Raw genomic sequence first — 13304 nt, forward strand, 5'->3', positions numbered from 1 at the left:
TGGATGGCATCACTGATGCAATGGACATGAACTTGGGCAAACTTCGGGAGATGGTGAGGGACAAGGAGGGCTGGTGTGCTGCGGTCCGTGGGGTCACAGAGAGTCGGACACGACTGGGTGACTGAACAACAACAACAGTACCAAGTCTAGGTCAACGGTGCTGCGCGCATTTAATTCAGAAAGCACCACTTTGGTACCACTTGAGAACAAGGATCACAAGCCAAGATCTGGAATAAAGCTTCCCAGGACCTACAGACTGGCTCATAGCCTCTGATAAATGAGGACCACTGCGACACACACAATGACTAAAGGTGCTCTAACCCATCAGTTCTCAAAATGTTGGGCGTCACTGTGCCTGCAATGTCAAAATTATTTTCTATGAATACTAAGACATTATTTACCCTCATTATTCTCATCCTCTCATGAATGTGCAGAGAAAATTTTCAGAGAACACATGATGTATTAGGTCAAAACAGAGTGAAATGTAGATATGAGAACCAGCTCTTCCTGTTATGCTGGACATAAGAGATATGAAAAAATGTAAATAAATACCACTCTTTTCAGTTTTTTTGCTGCTGAGAATATATTTTCTGCTTTGAAAATATAATTATTCTTCATAAAAGTACATTACTTACGTTAAATGTAATAGGTTCATTATTGTTATTTTGAAGTGATTTACAATTTCTAGTATTAATTCCTAATAAGGTAAATATCGATAAATATATTTCACATAAACAAATGCCCTTTGGGGTCCCCAAGAATTTTTAAGAGTATAAAAGTGGCCCAGAGACCAATAGTTTGAGACCTGAAGTTCTACTTATCACTAAAGGGTAAAGATCTCTTAGGTGGCTAACCTGGGCTTTCATTAGCTTCACAGTCTCCTTATAGCTGTATGTGTGTTTGCCTACACCAACTTGGCTTCCCTGGTAGCTCAGCAGGTAAAGAATCTGCCTGCAATGCAGGAGACCCTGGTTTGATTCCTGGGTTGGGAAGATCCCCTGGAGAAGGGAATATGCTACCCATTCAGGTATTCTTGGGCTTCTCTGATGGCTCAGCTGGTAAAGAATCCACCTGCAATCTGGGAGACCTGGGTTTGATCCCTGGGTTGGGAAGATCCCCTGGAGAAGGGAATGGCTACCTACTCCAGTTTCTGGCCTGGAGAATTCCATGGACTGTATAGTCCATGGGGTCACAAAGAGACATACATGATTGAGCGACTTTCACTTTCAGGCTGCTGAACAGATGGTGGAGTAGAAGGACTTGCCCAGATCTTATCCTGGAAGAAAAGCTTGCTCCTAGGAAGAAAAGCTATGACAAACCTAGACAGCATATTAAAAAACAGAGACATTACTTTGCCAACGAAGGTCCCTATAGTCAAAGCTATGGTTTTTCCAGTAGTCATGTATGGATGTGAGAGTTGGACCCTAAAGGAAAGGTGAGCACTAAAGAATTGATGCTTTTGAACTGTGGTGCTGGAGAAGACTCTTGAGAGACCCTAGGACTTCATGGAGATCAAACCAGTCAATCCTAAAGGAAAAGAGTCCTGAACATTCATTGGAAAAACTGATGCTGAAGCTCCAATACTTTGGCCACCTGATGTGAAGAACTGACTCCTTAGAAAAAGCCCTGATGCCGGGAAAGATTGAAGGCAGGAAGAGGAGGGGGCAAGAGAGGATGAGATGTTTGGATGACATCACCGACTGGATGGACATGAGTTTGAGCAAGCTCTGGGAGTTGGTGATGGACAGGGAAGCCTGGTGTGCTGCAGGCCATGGGGTTGCAAAGAGTCATACATGACTTAGTGACTGAACTGAACTGAACACCAACTTGTTACCCTTGCCTGGCAACGTGCCGCTTGAATGAAGTGGGGAATATAATTACAATATTCATGTGTTGTCACAGCACCTTTCACTCAATACATGACCAAATCATACACAGTATGCATTACATTTGTAATTATAGTATTACATATAAAAGGTGTTTATAGCTTTGCTAGTACAAGGAATGAAATGAAGCTGTATCCTTTAATGGTATCTTATAGTGAGTTCTAAATTGGTCTAACAGTTTGTAATCTTTTTTTAACATCTACATTATTAAATTTTCACTGTTTTGGATACTCAAGACAACTGGTACTTGTTGCTTCTATGCTATGCTAACTTGGTTCTCAGAACTCTAATCTTTAGCAGAAACAAACTGTCTGGCTGATAGACAAAACTGATTTTTAATGCAAGCCAGAGTATAATAATAAAATGGGAAAAAAATTCTAGATCCTGAAGTTCTAACACAAAGGATTATCTTGAAGACTTTTTCAGAACCAAGAACAAGGATACTTAGAGCTGACAATCTTGAGGAGTTATGTTGAAATATGTACCAGTTATTGATACATTAAAAACAGAAGCAAACCAGACTGGGTATTTTTTAAAAGTTTACAAGGGAAAAGCATTTCTTCTGAAATGTTCTTCTCTTTCACTAAGCGTTGCAAAGTACCATAATTAATTCTTACGATTCTAACAGTCCTAAAAGCAAGTCATAAAAAAGATATTTACTTGGGAATATAAATTGGAATGACATTTTGCTAGGGCCACTTGAAAATATTTAGCAGAGTCTAACATGCATACCCACTGACCAAGCAACTCCAGTTTTAGAAATTTATCCTGAGAAAAGTGGCAGTGACACAGATCTAAGGACATTCATTACAGTGCTATGTGTAATAATAAAAACTAGAGAGCCTGAACATCCAACAACAAGGGACTGACCAAGCAAAATGTGGTTCAGCATGTAAGGGAATACTATATGGCCACGATACAGAATACAAACAGAATATCATAAAATTATATATCACAAGGCCAAGTATTTATTATACATAGCTGAGGGGGAAAAATCTAATTATAAGACTGCAGCATTATATAATCTCATCTCTGCTTAAAATATGCATAAGTATGTGGAACGGCATATATACATGCATAAATTAATAGCACTTATTGTTGAGTTTGGGATCACAGGTGATTTACTTTACTTCACTTCTTTTGAGGTATCTATACTCTGGTTTTTCTACAGTGAATATCTTTTCCTTATATAATAAAAAATATAAAATCTTTACTTGAGGTGGTGATGGTGGTTTAGTTGCTAAGTTGTATCTGACTTTAGTGACCCCATGGACTGTGGCCTGCCAGGCTCCTCTGTCCGAGGGATTCTCCAGGCAAGAATACTGGAGTGGGTTGCCATTTCCTTCTCCAGTTTACTTAAGGCAACCACTGCAATTGTTAGTGTTTTCCTATTCTTATATTACTGAATATTGTATGTACTAAACAAAGTGGTGAAGGGGAGAGAGAGAAGAAGAGAAAAAGGGATGAAGGCAGATAGACATTTATACTGTTTTTTATTTTATCATGTATATTTGTTGTGAAGTTTTATGTTAATGATCTGCAAAGAAGTGTCAATGGAACACAGTAGTGAATAGTTAATGTTCACAAGACTGCAGTCTACTCTCATAGACTTAATTTTTTTCCTTCCTCTTGGAATGCTAATTTTGTTGCATAAGGAGCAGGTGGCTTTCTTTTTTTATAAGTCTCCCTACTGCCTTGTCAGACACAACTCTCAAAACTTTTTTGGGAGCTAACCAAGCTTTATCTAACTAAACTCAAAATGGCATATGGACTTCATCTACATGGTCATACACATCCTTTGGCTGATAACTCCTGCTATGTATCTAACTGATTTTATAAAATCCATGTTTGAAGACGGTTACTATAGCTAGAAGAGTGTGTGATGTTATGGGATGAAGGATGGGAAGAAGGAATGTCATGGCAAAGAGGTTCCTTTAGCTGCTACACTAGAATCTGGTGCCCGTCTGGTGCCCGTCACTACCAGTATCAAATATTGGCAGTATATATCCCTACAAAGGAAAAATGCTAATCGTTGTGAGTGAAAAATTTCTATCACGCATTTCAGCTTAGATCTACTAATAACACTTTCTTAAATGCCTTGTTAGACAGTGAAATCTGGGAATAATTATCAAACACCATATACGGTGTTTACAATAGAATCATATTTCTTTTCTTTCTCTCCCCTGCCCACTTTTTTTTGCATAAAAAGTAGAACGCAGCTGAATGGTACCCAAATGTCTGTTGTATACCATGCCAATACAGCAGCTCGGCCAAAAATGCGAATAGAACAGTTTGCCAAGTAAAAGAAAACATAACAAATTGGTAATGGTTTCTATCTTGACAGAAAATGAAAATGATCCCTCAATGTGTGGTCACTCATGCGGACACATAAAAATGTCTTAGAAGCAATCATTTTACCTCAGATAACAGACCCTGGCAGTGTAGTACAGCACTGGCTGACTTTCACTTCTTAGAAAAGTGGCAAGCGTGACCTACAAAACAGTCTGGGAACCATGTAATTTATGCATAACACACATGCATATGCCATGCACTCATAATATTTGCTATAAATCATTTTGAATATAAGACATCTTTTCCTAGTGGAATATATTTTATGAGAGATGATCTAAATCACCAGGGATTTAATAAAGCTGAACTGGTTTATACTGGTTTGTTTATGAACAGAAGTGATGCCACTGCTTATCAGGTTACAAAATTTCAATAGTTTACACTGCAACAGAAAGGTGGTAGATAAGAACCCCAGATGTTTTAATTAGATGTTAGAGTAAAAAAACACAAAAAGTATGTAGGTACCTAGCGTAGACTTCTGACTTTCTGGTTAAGTGACTGTAATTGGAAGCAGAAAGGAACCCCTTGAAGACCTGGTAATCGTTCCTTCATCCTAATCCCCCTTCCTTTACCACTTATTTCTGTTTCCTAGATGGAGAACTAGCCAATATCACTGACCTGTGATTATTCCCCCTGCCACCCCCAATCTGGTGAAGTTTCCTGTCTGTTTTAACTTTCTAATGAGGGTGTTAGAATATTGATTGTATTGTGAAATCACATCAAAAATAAAAATGACACTTTGAAAAACACTAATTGATATCTGATGCTAATGAGGGATTCAAAATGAGAGGACATGGAACCAAGGGACTAGGAAGAACCTTGGGAAGTTAAATGGTCTTGCCAAGTTGAAAGTAAATTTGAATCCTGTGGGTTATGAGTTTCAAATGAAATTTCTGGGTTTAAATTTGTTGGTGACTTTCCTGTTCAATAAAAAAGGACTTAAATGGCTTATAAAAAGGTTAAAAAAACTTATTGGGCATCAAACTGCTCTTACAAAACACCATCTTGATGAGTTAAGTGTAAATGAATCAGAAACACATGGATCATATTTCCTTAAAAAATGCATATGGATTCAAAAATAAGAGGAAGAGGACTTGGCAAAACATTTTTTTGTGTGTGGTGGCTGAACCCAAAACATTTGAAAGATATTTTGAGACATTCAAGGAATCCAAAATAAAACTAAACCTGTCCAGTCATATAAAAAAACAGAAAGTTCTTTGCAATGTGCATTTATCTCTATGGGTCACTCACCACTCACTGAGCCTTCACCTTTGGCAGAGAACTATGGGATAAGCCAGCTTCTGTCTTAAGCAGCTTTGAATTTAAGTATAAACAAATACACAAAAGCAATAGAAACCTATTAAAAGAGACTCAGGGTTTTACAAACATTGGCATCATAACCCAAATCATACAGAAATTATAGACTGAGAAATACACAAGTGCTTTCAGGATTGTATGCTAGGTAAGATTTATCCCATTCAACTCATCATCACCTGGCCCTTTTGACTAAAGTCAGATATAGTTGCAGAGTCTTACTTGCTTAAATGTCTTCTTAGTAAGTGTTTTTATGTCCTTTTAAATGTGTGTTCCAGCCCTCTTTCCACCCTCTAGATTTGTGAGTGCTCAACAAATCTTGCTGACTGGTTTCCTGGAGCATGGGAGTGCTGAGCAGTGTTTTGAAATGGGGGAGAGGTGCCGTTTGGCAGAGGGGAGTGAGGCTGTGATTCTGGGTTGGGGTAATGGCACAGTGTGACAGTTCAGAGGCTCCAGAGAGTGAGTCATGTGTGGGGGTGACCCACTGGCTTGCTTGCAGCAACGTGCCTGAGCCAGGGTGTCATGGGAGGTGGAGGCAGTTAGGTGTGGGGAGGCCTAATATACTACATGTGAAGTCAACTGGAGGACAGAGGAGAATGATAAGAGAAAGCACAATTCTTTTTTTTTTTCCGCCAGTATAGGATAAAGTGTTAAGCACAGGACATTCATCCCTTTATTTCTTATCAGTGTCTTTAAAAGCTGAAAAATATCCGAAGATAAAAATGAGTTAACTATGTATGTATTGCTAGGATCCAGGAGATCATAAATTTGAAGAGGAACTTAGTAGGATTATGAAATGGACTAATGAGTTCTAAAATGTTTGTGGGAAAGTGTAAAAAAATGACTCGGAATTTTTTAAGACTGTTTTCTAGTTGATAAACGTGAGTCTTATCTTTTCCATGATATTAGAAAACTATTTAGGGCAAGGATAGTGACATGTATTTCCTGTGTATTTTCTACTGGATAATACAATAGTGGGAATACACAAAGCACTAAATAAATGCTTACTGAACTGAAATGGAGTAAAAGGAGGTTGAGACCATATAAGATGAGAATATAATCGAAGGTAAAGTCTGAAAAAAAAAAAGCATGCTATAACTGTTTTAATAGTGTCTCTGCTCTGAGTCCATTTGTTCATAGTTAATATAAAGAAATCAAAGGCCTTACCATCCTTCATCATCTTCTACTTCTGTTTCAGAAATGTCATTTTCAGGAGTTTCAGCAATTGCTTGAGTGAGTTTAGATTTAAACTGGTTCAGCAGCGCAAGAGTCTGAAATAACAATTAGGACTGCTAAACTTCCTGATAAGAATAAATATAATTTCAGAAGAGACACTTAAATTTAGTAGAAGAGAAAATATCCTTCCATAAAACAATTTTCTAACTTTGAAGGAAAATAACAAAACTGCCCTCCAATTATAACCGTGATTGATATTCACAAACCTTGACATTGGCCTGTTTGCATTTGCACTGATATTTGCCCCCAGGAATATGTGACTATTTCTGATTTTGGGGATATAAACTTGTTTATATAGAAGACATTTAAACTTTAAAATGCATGCTTACTAACAGCTAAGTTTTTAGGGTACACAAGATGGGGAGGTATTAACACTTCACTAAGACATGTGAAATCAAAAACAAAATACCACCAACAAAGAGCACTTTTCATTGACCAAATTTCCAAAAATGTAAAGATGTCAATGTTGGGAAAGGTGAAATGAATGAACACATTGATTGTTGGAAGGTGGGTAAACTGCAGTGACATCTTTGGAAAGTTTTTTATACGTATCAGAAACAATAAATGCTCATTGCTTTTGATTCAATAATTCCAATCCTGGGAATACATGTAGAAAAATAATCTGAAACACCGAAAATGGCTTATGCAAAAGATGTACACTGCAACAGTATTCATACAAGTGAAAAAAGGAAATGTTAAATGTCTATTTATAAGAAAATAGATAAATTTGGTAAAAAGCAGTGAATATGTAATTACACTATTATTAAAACGATATTCATGAAGTATTCTATTGTTAAACGAAAGAAGAAGGATATAACGATCACGTTGAGTATATTTTTATAAAAAAGGGACCAGTCCTCTGATTTTTTTTTTGACTCCCATGCCCTTTAAGAGGGTAAGCAGGAAGCTAAGAGGAAGCAACAAGTGCCTGAAATTTTAATCATATTGTCTCCAGCTATACCTTAACAACTTGTTTCAGAATTTGAGCAGAGAAATTAGAAATTAGAAAAAAAAATTTTATTCTACAGTTTTAGAAGATACTTAATTGTGAAATGGGATAAAGTACCACCTGTCTAAAAAAAAATCAAGTTTCTAATTAAGACAATGGTGCACTGAATTCAGTACTGAAATATAGTCGACCCCTAAACGCATTGGAGGTTAAGGGCACCCATGCTCTGAGCGGATGCCCTCTCTCTACTTCTGTGGTTATGCAACCATTCGTGGTTAGTCCAGGACTGTCGTATATATTTATTGAAAGAAATTTGAGTATAAGTGGACCCATGAAGTTCAAAGCTGTGTTGCTCAAGGGCTAACCGTACTTACATTTCATAAGAGAAAATGTGTAATAGTTCAATGTGTGAAAAACAGATACCAATGTGTGAAAAACAAGTTACCGAGTCATGGTAACTTGGAGGCTCCAGAATTTATCTAAAATATCATTAAGACCACAGTTTATGAAAAAATTAAGTAGGTGTTGGTGGCCTAGAACCTAGGCTCGCTAAGACAGGTGGTGTCAAAATAACTACAAGAAACAAAGGAAATTATTGTTAAAAAATGATAGGTAAAAGTGCCTTACACGTTTTTGTAAGATTTAATGCCTGCATAGACAATAGCTGAAAATATACACATTACCATAGGTGCTTAATGAGATGAGTTTTAAGGAGAAACTATAAATTCCTATAGAATATCCTCATAAGCATTTTAAGGGCTGCTAGTGAGTTAGGGTTTAGATACTTTATTTGTTTCTACAGTAGTAATTAAAGGATTAACCTCTTCAAACAATGTTAATAAAGAAAACATCCTTTATTTTAAAACCTTATTCATTAAAAAAAAAACCCTTCTGCCTACAAACTTTTATTGTATTTGCTTTATAATAAGGAAAGAAATTATTGTAGAAATATTAGAAAACAAAGACAAGCAAAATAAAAATATCTACTTCCCACCACTAAAAAGTAACCACTGTGGACATATGGTATATATCCTACAGGGCTTCCTAAGTGTTTCTGGGGGTGTATATGTGTATGTGTTTATATACTTATATATTTTATAAACATGTATCTCTACATGCATATCTATCTATCACTTAAAAGCAAACCCCATCAATTTTTAATGGTGGATTTTCACAAATTTGGAAATGTCTTCTCTGGGGACATAAATAAAAATGAAAACAAAGATTTCTTAGTGAAGTCTTAGAAATTTTAAAACTTCCTAGAAAATTACTAGACATGGATCTTATTCTTTTGAGGTGAAAGTGGCAAGACAGTCTGTTTTTAGAGCCAATTAATGTGATATTGGCATTTGGTCAAAGGAGGAGAGCTGGGACTATGACAAGCAAAAAATATCCTCGTGGCCTTTCTTTTTGTTGTTCAGTCGCCAAGTCATGCATGACTCTTAGTGACTCTATGGGCTACAGCATGCCAGGCTCCCCTGTTCTCTACCATCTCCTACATAGAATTTGCTTTGATTCATGTCTACTGAGTTGGTGATGCTGTCTAACCATCTTATCCCCTGCAGCCCATCTTCTCCTCTTGCCATCAGTCTTCCCCAGCATCAGGGTCTTTTCAATGAGTGGGCTCTTTGCATCAGGTGGTGAAAATACTGGAGCTTCAGCTTCAACATCAGTCCTTCCAGTGAATATTCAACATCAGTCCTTCCAGGGTTGATTTTCTTTAGGACTGACTGGTTTGATCTCTCTGAAGTCCAAAGGACTCTTACGAGTCTTCTCTAGCACCACAATTCAAAAGCATCCATTCTTTGGTGCTCAGCCTTTTTTATTGTCCAGTTCTCACATCCATACATGACAACTAGAAAAACCGTACCTTTGACCATACAGACCATTGTTGGCAAAGTGATGTCTCTGTTTTTTAATATGTTGTCTAGATTTGTCATAGCTTACCTTCCAAGGAGCAAGCTTCTTTTAATATCATGGCTGCAGTCACTGTCCACAGTGATTTTGGAGCCCAAGAAAATAAAATTTGTTACTACTTTCACTTTTTCCCCTTCCATTTGCCATGAAGTGATGGAAGTGAATGCCATGATCTTCGTTTTTTGAATGCTGAGTTTCAAGCCAGCTTTTTCACTCTCCTCTTTTACCTTCAAGAGGCTCTTTAGTTCCTCTTCACTTTCTGCCATTAGAGTAGCATCATCTGCATACCTGCAGTTGTTGATATTTCTCCCGGCAACCTTGATTCTAGCTTGTAATTCATCCAGCCTGGCATTTCATATGACGTACTCTGCATATAAGTTAAATAAGCAAGGTGACAATATACAGTCTTCTTGTACTCCTTTCCCAATTTTGAACCAGTCCGCTGTTCCATGTAAGGTTCTAACTGTTGCTTCTTGACCTGCATGTAGGTTTCTCAGGAGACAAGTAAGGTGGTATTCCCAGACAAATAAGTCTGGTATTTCCAACTCTTTAAGAACTGTCCACAGTTTGTTGTGATCCACAAAGTCAAAAGATTTAATTTAGTCAATGAAGCAGAAGTAGACGATTTTCTGGAACTTGCTTGCTTTCTCCACGATCCAATGAATGTTGGCAATTTCATCTCTGGTTCCTCTGTCTCTTTGAAACCCAGCTTGTAAACCTGGAAGTTCTTGGTTCACATACTGCTGAAGCCTAGCTTGAAGGATTTTGAGCATTACCTTGCTAGCATGTGAAACAAGTGTAAATGTGCAGTAGCTTGAACATTCTTTGGCACTGTCTTTCTTTGGGATTGGAATGAAAACTGTCCTTACCAGTCTTGTGGCCACTGCTGAGTTCTCCAAATTTTCTGACATATTCAGTGCAGCATTTCACATTCAGCATACCAGTCAATTTCACAACATTATCTTTTAGGATTTGAATTAGCTCAGGTGGAAAATTCCATCACCTCCACTAGCTCTGTCTGTAGTAATGTTCCCTAAGGCCCACTTGACCTCACACTCAGGATGCCCAGCTCCAGGTGAGTGACCACACTGCTGTGGTTCAGCTCAGTTCAGCTCAGTCACTCAGCTGTGTCTGACTCTTCGCAACACCAGGGACTGTAGCACGCCAGGCCTCCATGTCCATCATCAACTCCCAGAGCCTGCTCAAAGTCATGTCCATCCAGTTGGTGATGGCATCCAACCATCTCATCCTCTGTCATCCCCTTCTCCACCTGCTTTAATCTTTCCCAGCATCAGGGTCTTTTCCAATGAGTTAGTTCTTTGCATCAGGTGGCCAGAATCCTGGAGCTTTAGCTCAGCATCAGTCCTTCCAATGAATATTCAGGACTGATCTCCTTTAGGATTGACTGGTTGGATCTCCTTGCAGTCCAAGGGACTCTCAAGAGTCTTCTCCAGCACCACAGATCAAAAGCATCAATTCTTCGGTGCTCAGTTTTCTTTTTGGTCCAATTCTCACATCCATACATGGCTACTGGAAAAACCATAGCTTTGACTAGACAGACCTTTGTTGGTAAAGTAATGTCTCTGCTTTTTAATACACTGTCTAGGTTGATGATGGCTTTTCTTCCAAGGAGCAAGCGTCTTTTAATTTCATGGCAGCAGTTACCATCTGCAGTGATATTGGAGCCCCCCAAAAGAAAGTCTGTCACTGTTTCCATTGTTTCTCCATCTATTTGCCATGAAGTGATGGGACCAGATGCCATGATCTTTGTTTTTTGAATGCTGAGTTTTAAGCCAGTTTTTTTCACTCTCTTCTTTCACTTTCATCAAGCGGCTCTTTAGTTTCTCTTCACTTTCTGCCATAAGGGTGGTGTCATCTGCATATCTGAGGTTATTGATATTTCTCCTGGCAATCTTGATTCCATATTGTGCTTCATCCAGTCTGGCATTTCACATGATGTATCCTGCATATAAGTTAAAATAAGCAAAGTGACAATATATAGCCTTGACATACTCTTTTTGCAATTTGGAACCAGTCCATCATTCCATGTCTGGTTCTATCTGTTGCTTTTTGCCCTGCATACAGATTTCTCAGGAGGCAGGTAAGGTGGTCTGAGAGTATTCTCCACTCTTTAAGAATTTTCTACAGTTTGTTGTGATCCACACAGTCAAAGGTTTTAGAGTCGTCAATGAAGCAGAAGTAGATGTTGTTTTGGGATTCTCTTGCTTTTTCTGTGATCCGACGGATGTTGGCAGTTTCATCTCTGGTTCCTCTGCCTTTTCTAAATTCAGCTTGAGCACCTGGAAGGTCTCAGTTCACATACTGTTGAAGCCTGTCTTGGAAAATTTTGAGCATTACTTTGCTAGCATGTGAGATGGGTGCAATTGTGTGGTAGTCTGAACATTCTTTGGTGTTGCCTTTCTTTCGGATTGGAATGAAAACTGACCTTTTCTAGTCCTGTGGCCACTGCTGAGTTTCCCAAATTTGCTGGCATATTGAGTGCAGCACTTTTACAGCATCATCTTTTAGGATTTGAAATAGCTCAGCTGGAATTCCATCACCTCCCCTAGCTTTGTTTGTAGTGATGCTTCCTAAAGCCCACTTGACTTCGCATTCCAGGATGTCTGGCTATAGGTGAGTGACCACAGCATCATGATTATCTGGGTCATGAAGATCTTTTTTTGTATAGTTCTTTTGTTTATTCTTGCCACCTCTTCTTAATATCTTCTGCTTCTTTTAGGTCCATACCATTTCTGTCCTTTATTGTGCCCATCTTTGCATGAAATGTTCTGTTGGTAGCTCTAGTTTTCGTGAAGACATGTCTAGTCTTTCCTATTCTGTTGTTCTCTATTTCTTTGCATTGATCACTGAGGAAGGCTTTCTTATATCTCCTTGCTATTCTTTGGAACTCTGCATCCAGATGGATATATCTTTCCTTTTCTCCTTTGCCTTTAGCTTCTCTTCTTTTCTCAGTTATTTTCAAGGCCTCCTCAGACAACTGTTTTGCCTTTTTGCATTTTTTTCTTGGGGATGGTCTTGATCACTGCCTCTTGTGCAATGTTACAAACCTCTGTCCACAGTTCTTCAGGAACTCTCTCTATCAGATCTAATCCCTTGAATCTATTTGTCACTTCCACTGTATAATTGTAAGGGATTTAATTTAGGTCATACCTGAATGGTCTAGTGGTTTTCCCTACTTTCTTTAAGTATGGATTTTGCAATAAGTAGTTCATGATCTGAGCCACAGTCAGCTCCTGATCTTGTTTTTGCTGACTGTATAGAGCTTCTCCATCTTTGGCTGCAAAGAATATAATCAATCTGATTTTGGTATTGACCACCTGGTTATGCCCATGTGTAGAATCATCTCTTGTGCTGTTGTGGTTATCTGGTCATTAAGACATCTTTTTTGTGGTTATCTGGGTCAGTAAGACATACACAGTTCTTCTATGTATCGGTGCCCCCTTTTCTTAATCTCTTCTGCTTCTGTTAGGTCCTTGCCATTTCTGTCCTTTATTGAGCCCATCTTTACATGAAATGTTCCCTTGATGACTCCAATTTTCTTGAAGAGATCCCTAGTCTTTTCCACTCTATTGTTTTCCTCTATTTCTCTGCATTGTTCATTTAAAAAGGCCTTATCTCTCTTTGCCATTCAC

The 13304-nt window shown here is 38.2% G+C and overlaps 1 protein-coding gene across 4 annotated transcripts in view; it reads right to left on the reverse strand.

Annotated features, from left to right (window-relative positions):
• Positions 1 to 13304, reverse strand: part of CWC27 (CWC27 spliceosome associated cyclophilin) — a 241541-nt gene that overhangs the window by 41697 nt on the left and 186540 nt on the right. For all 4 annotated transcript variants that reach the window (XR_006273416.1, XM_043489002.1, XM_043489001.1 and 1 more), the window contains exon 13: positions 6717 to 6820. Coding sequence is in view for 3 of the 4 variants with exons in the window: in XM_043489002.1 (XP_043344937.1) it covers positions 6717 to 6820 (104 nt within the window). In the remaining variant the exon portion in view is untranslated. The remainder of the gene's footprint in view (positions 1 to 6716; positions 6821 to 13304) is intronic.

This window comes from Cervus canadensis, chromosome 16 (assembly GCF_019320065.1).
Source record: "Cervus canadensis isolate Bull #8, Minnesota chromosome 16, ASM1932006v1, whole genome shotgun sequence".
In the NCBI taxonomy this organism is placed as follows: Eukaryota; Metazoa; Chordata; class Mammalia; order Artiodactyla; family Cervidae; genus Cervus; species Cervus canadensis.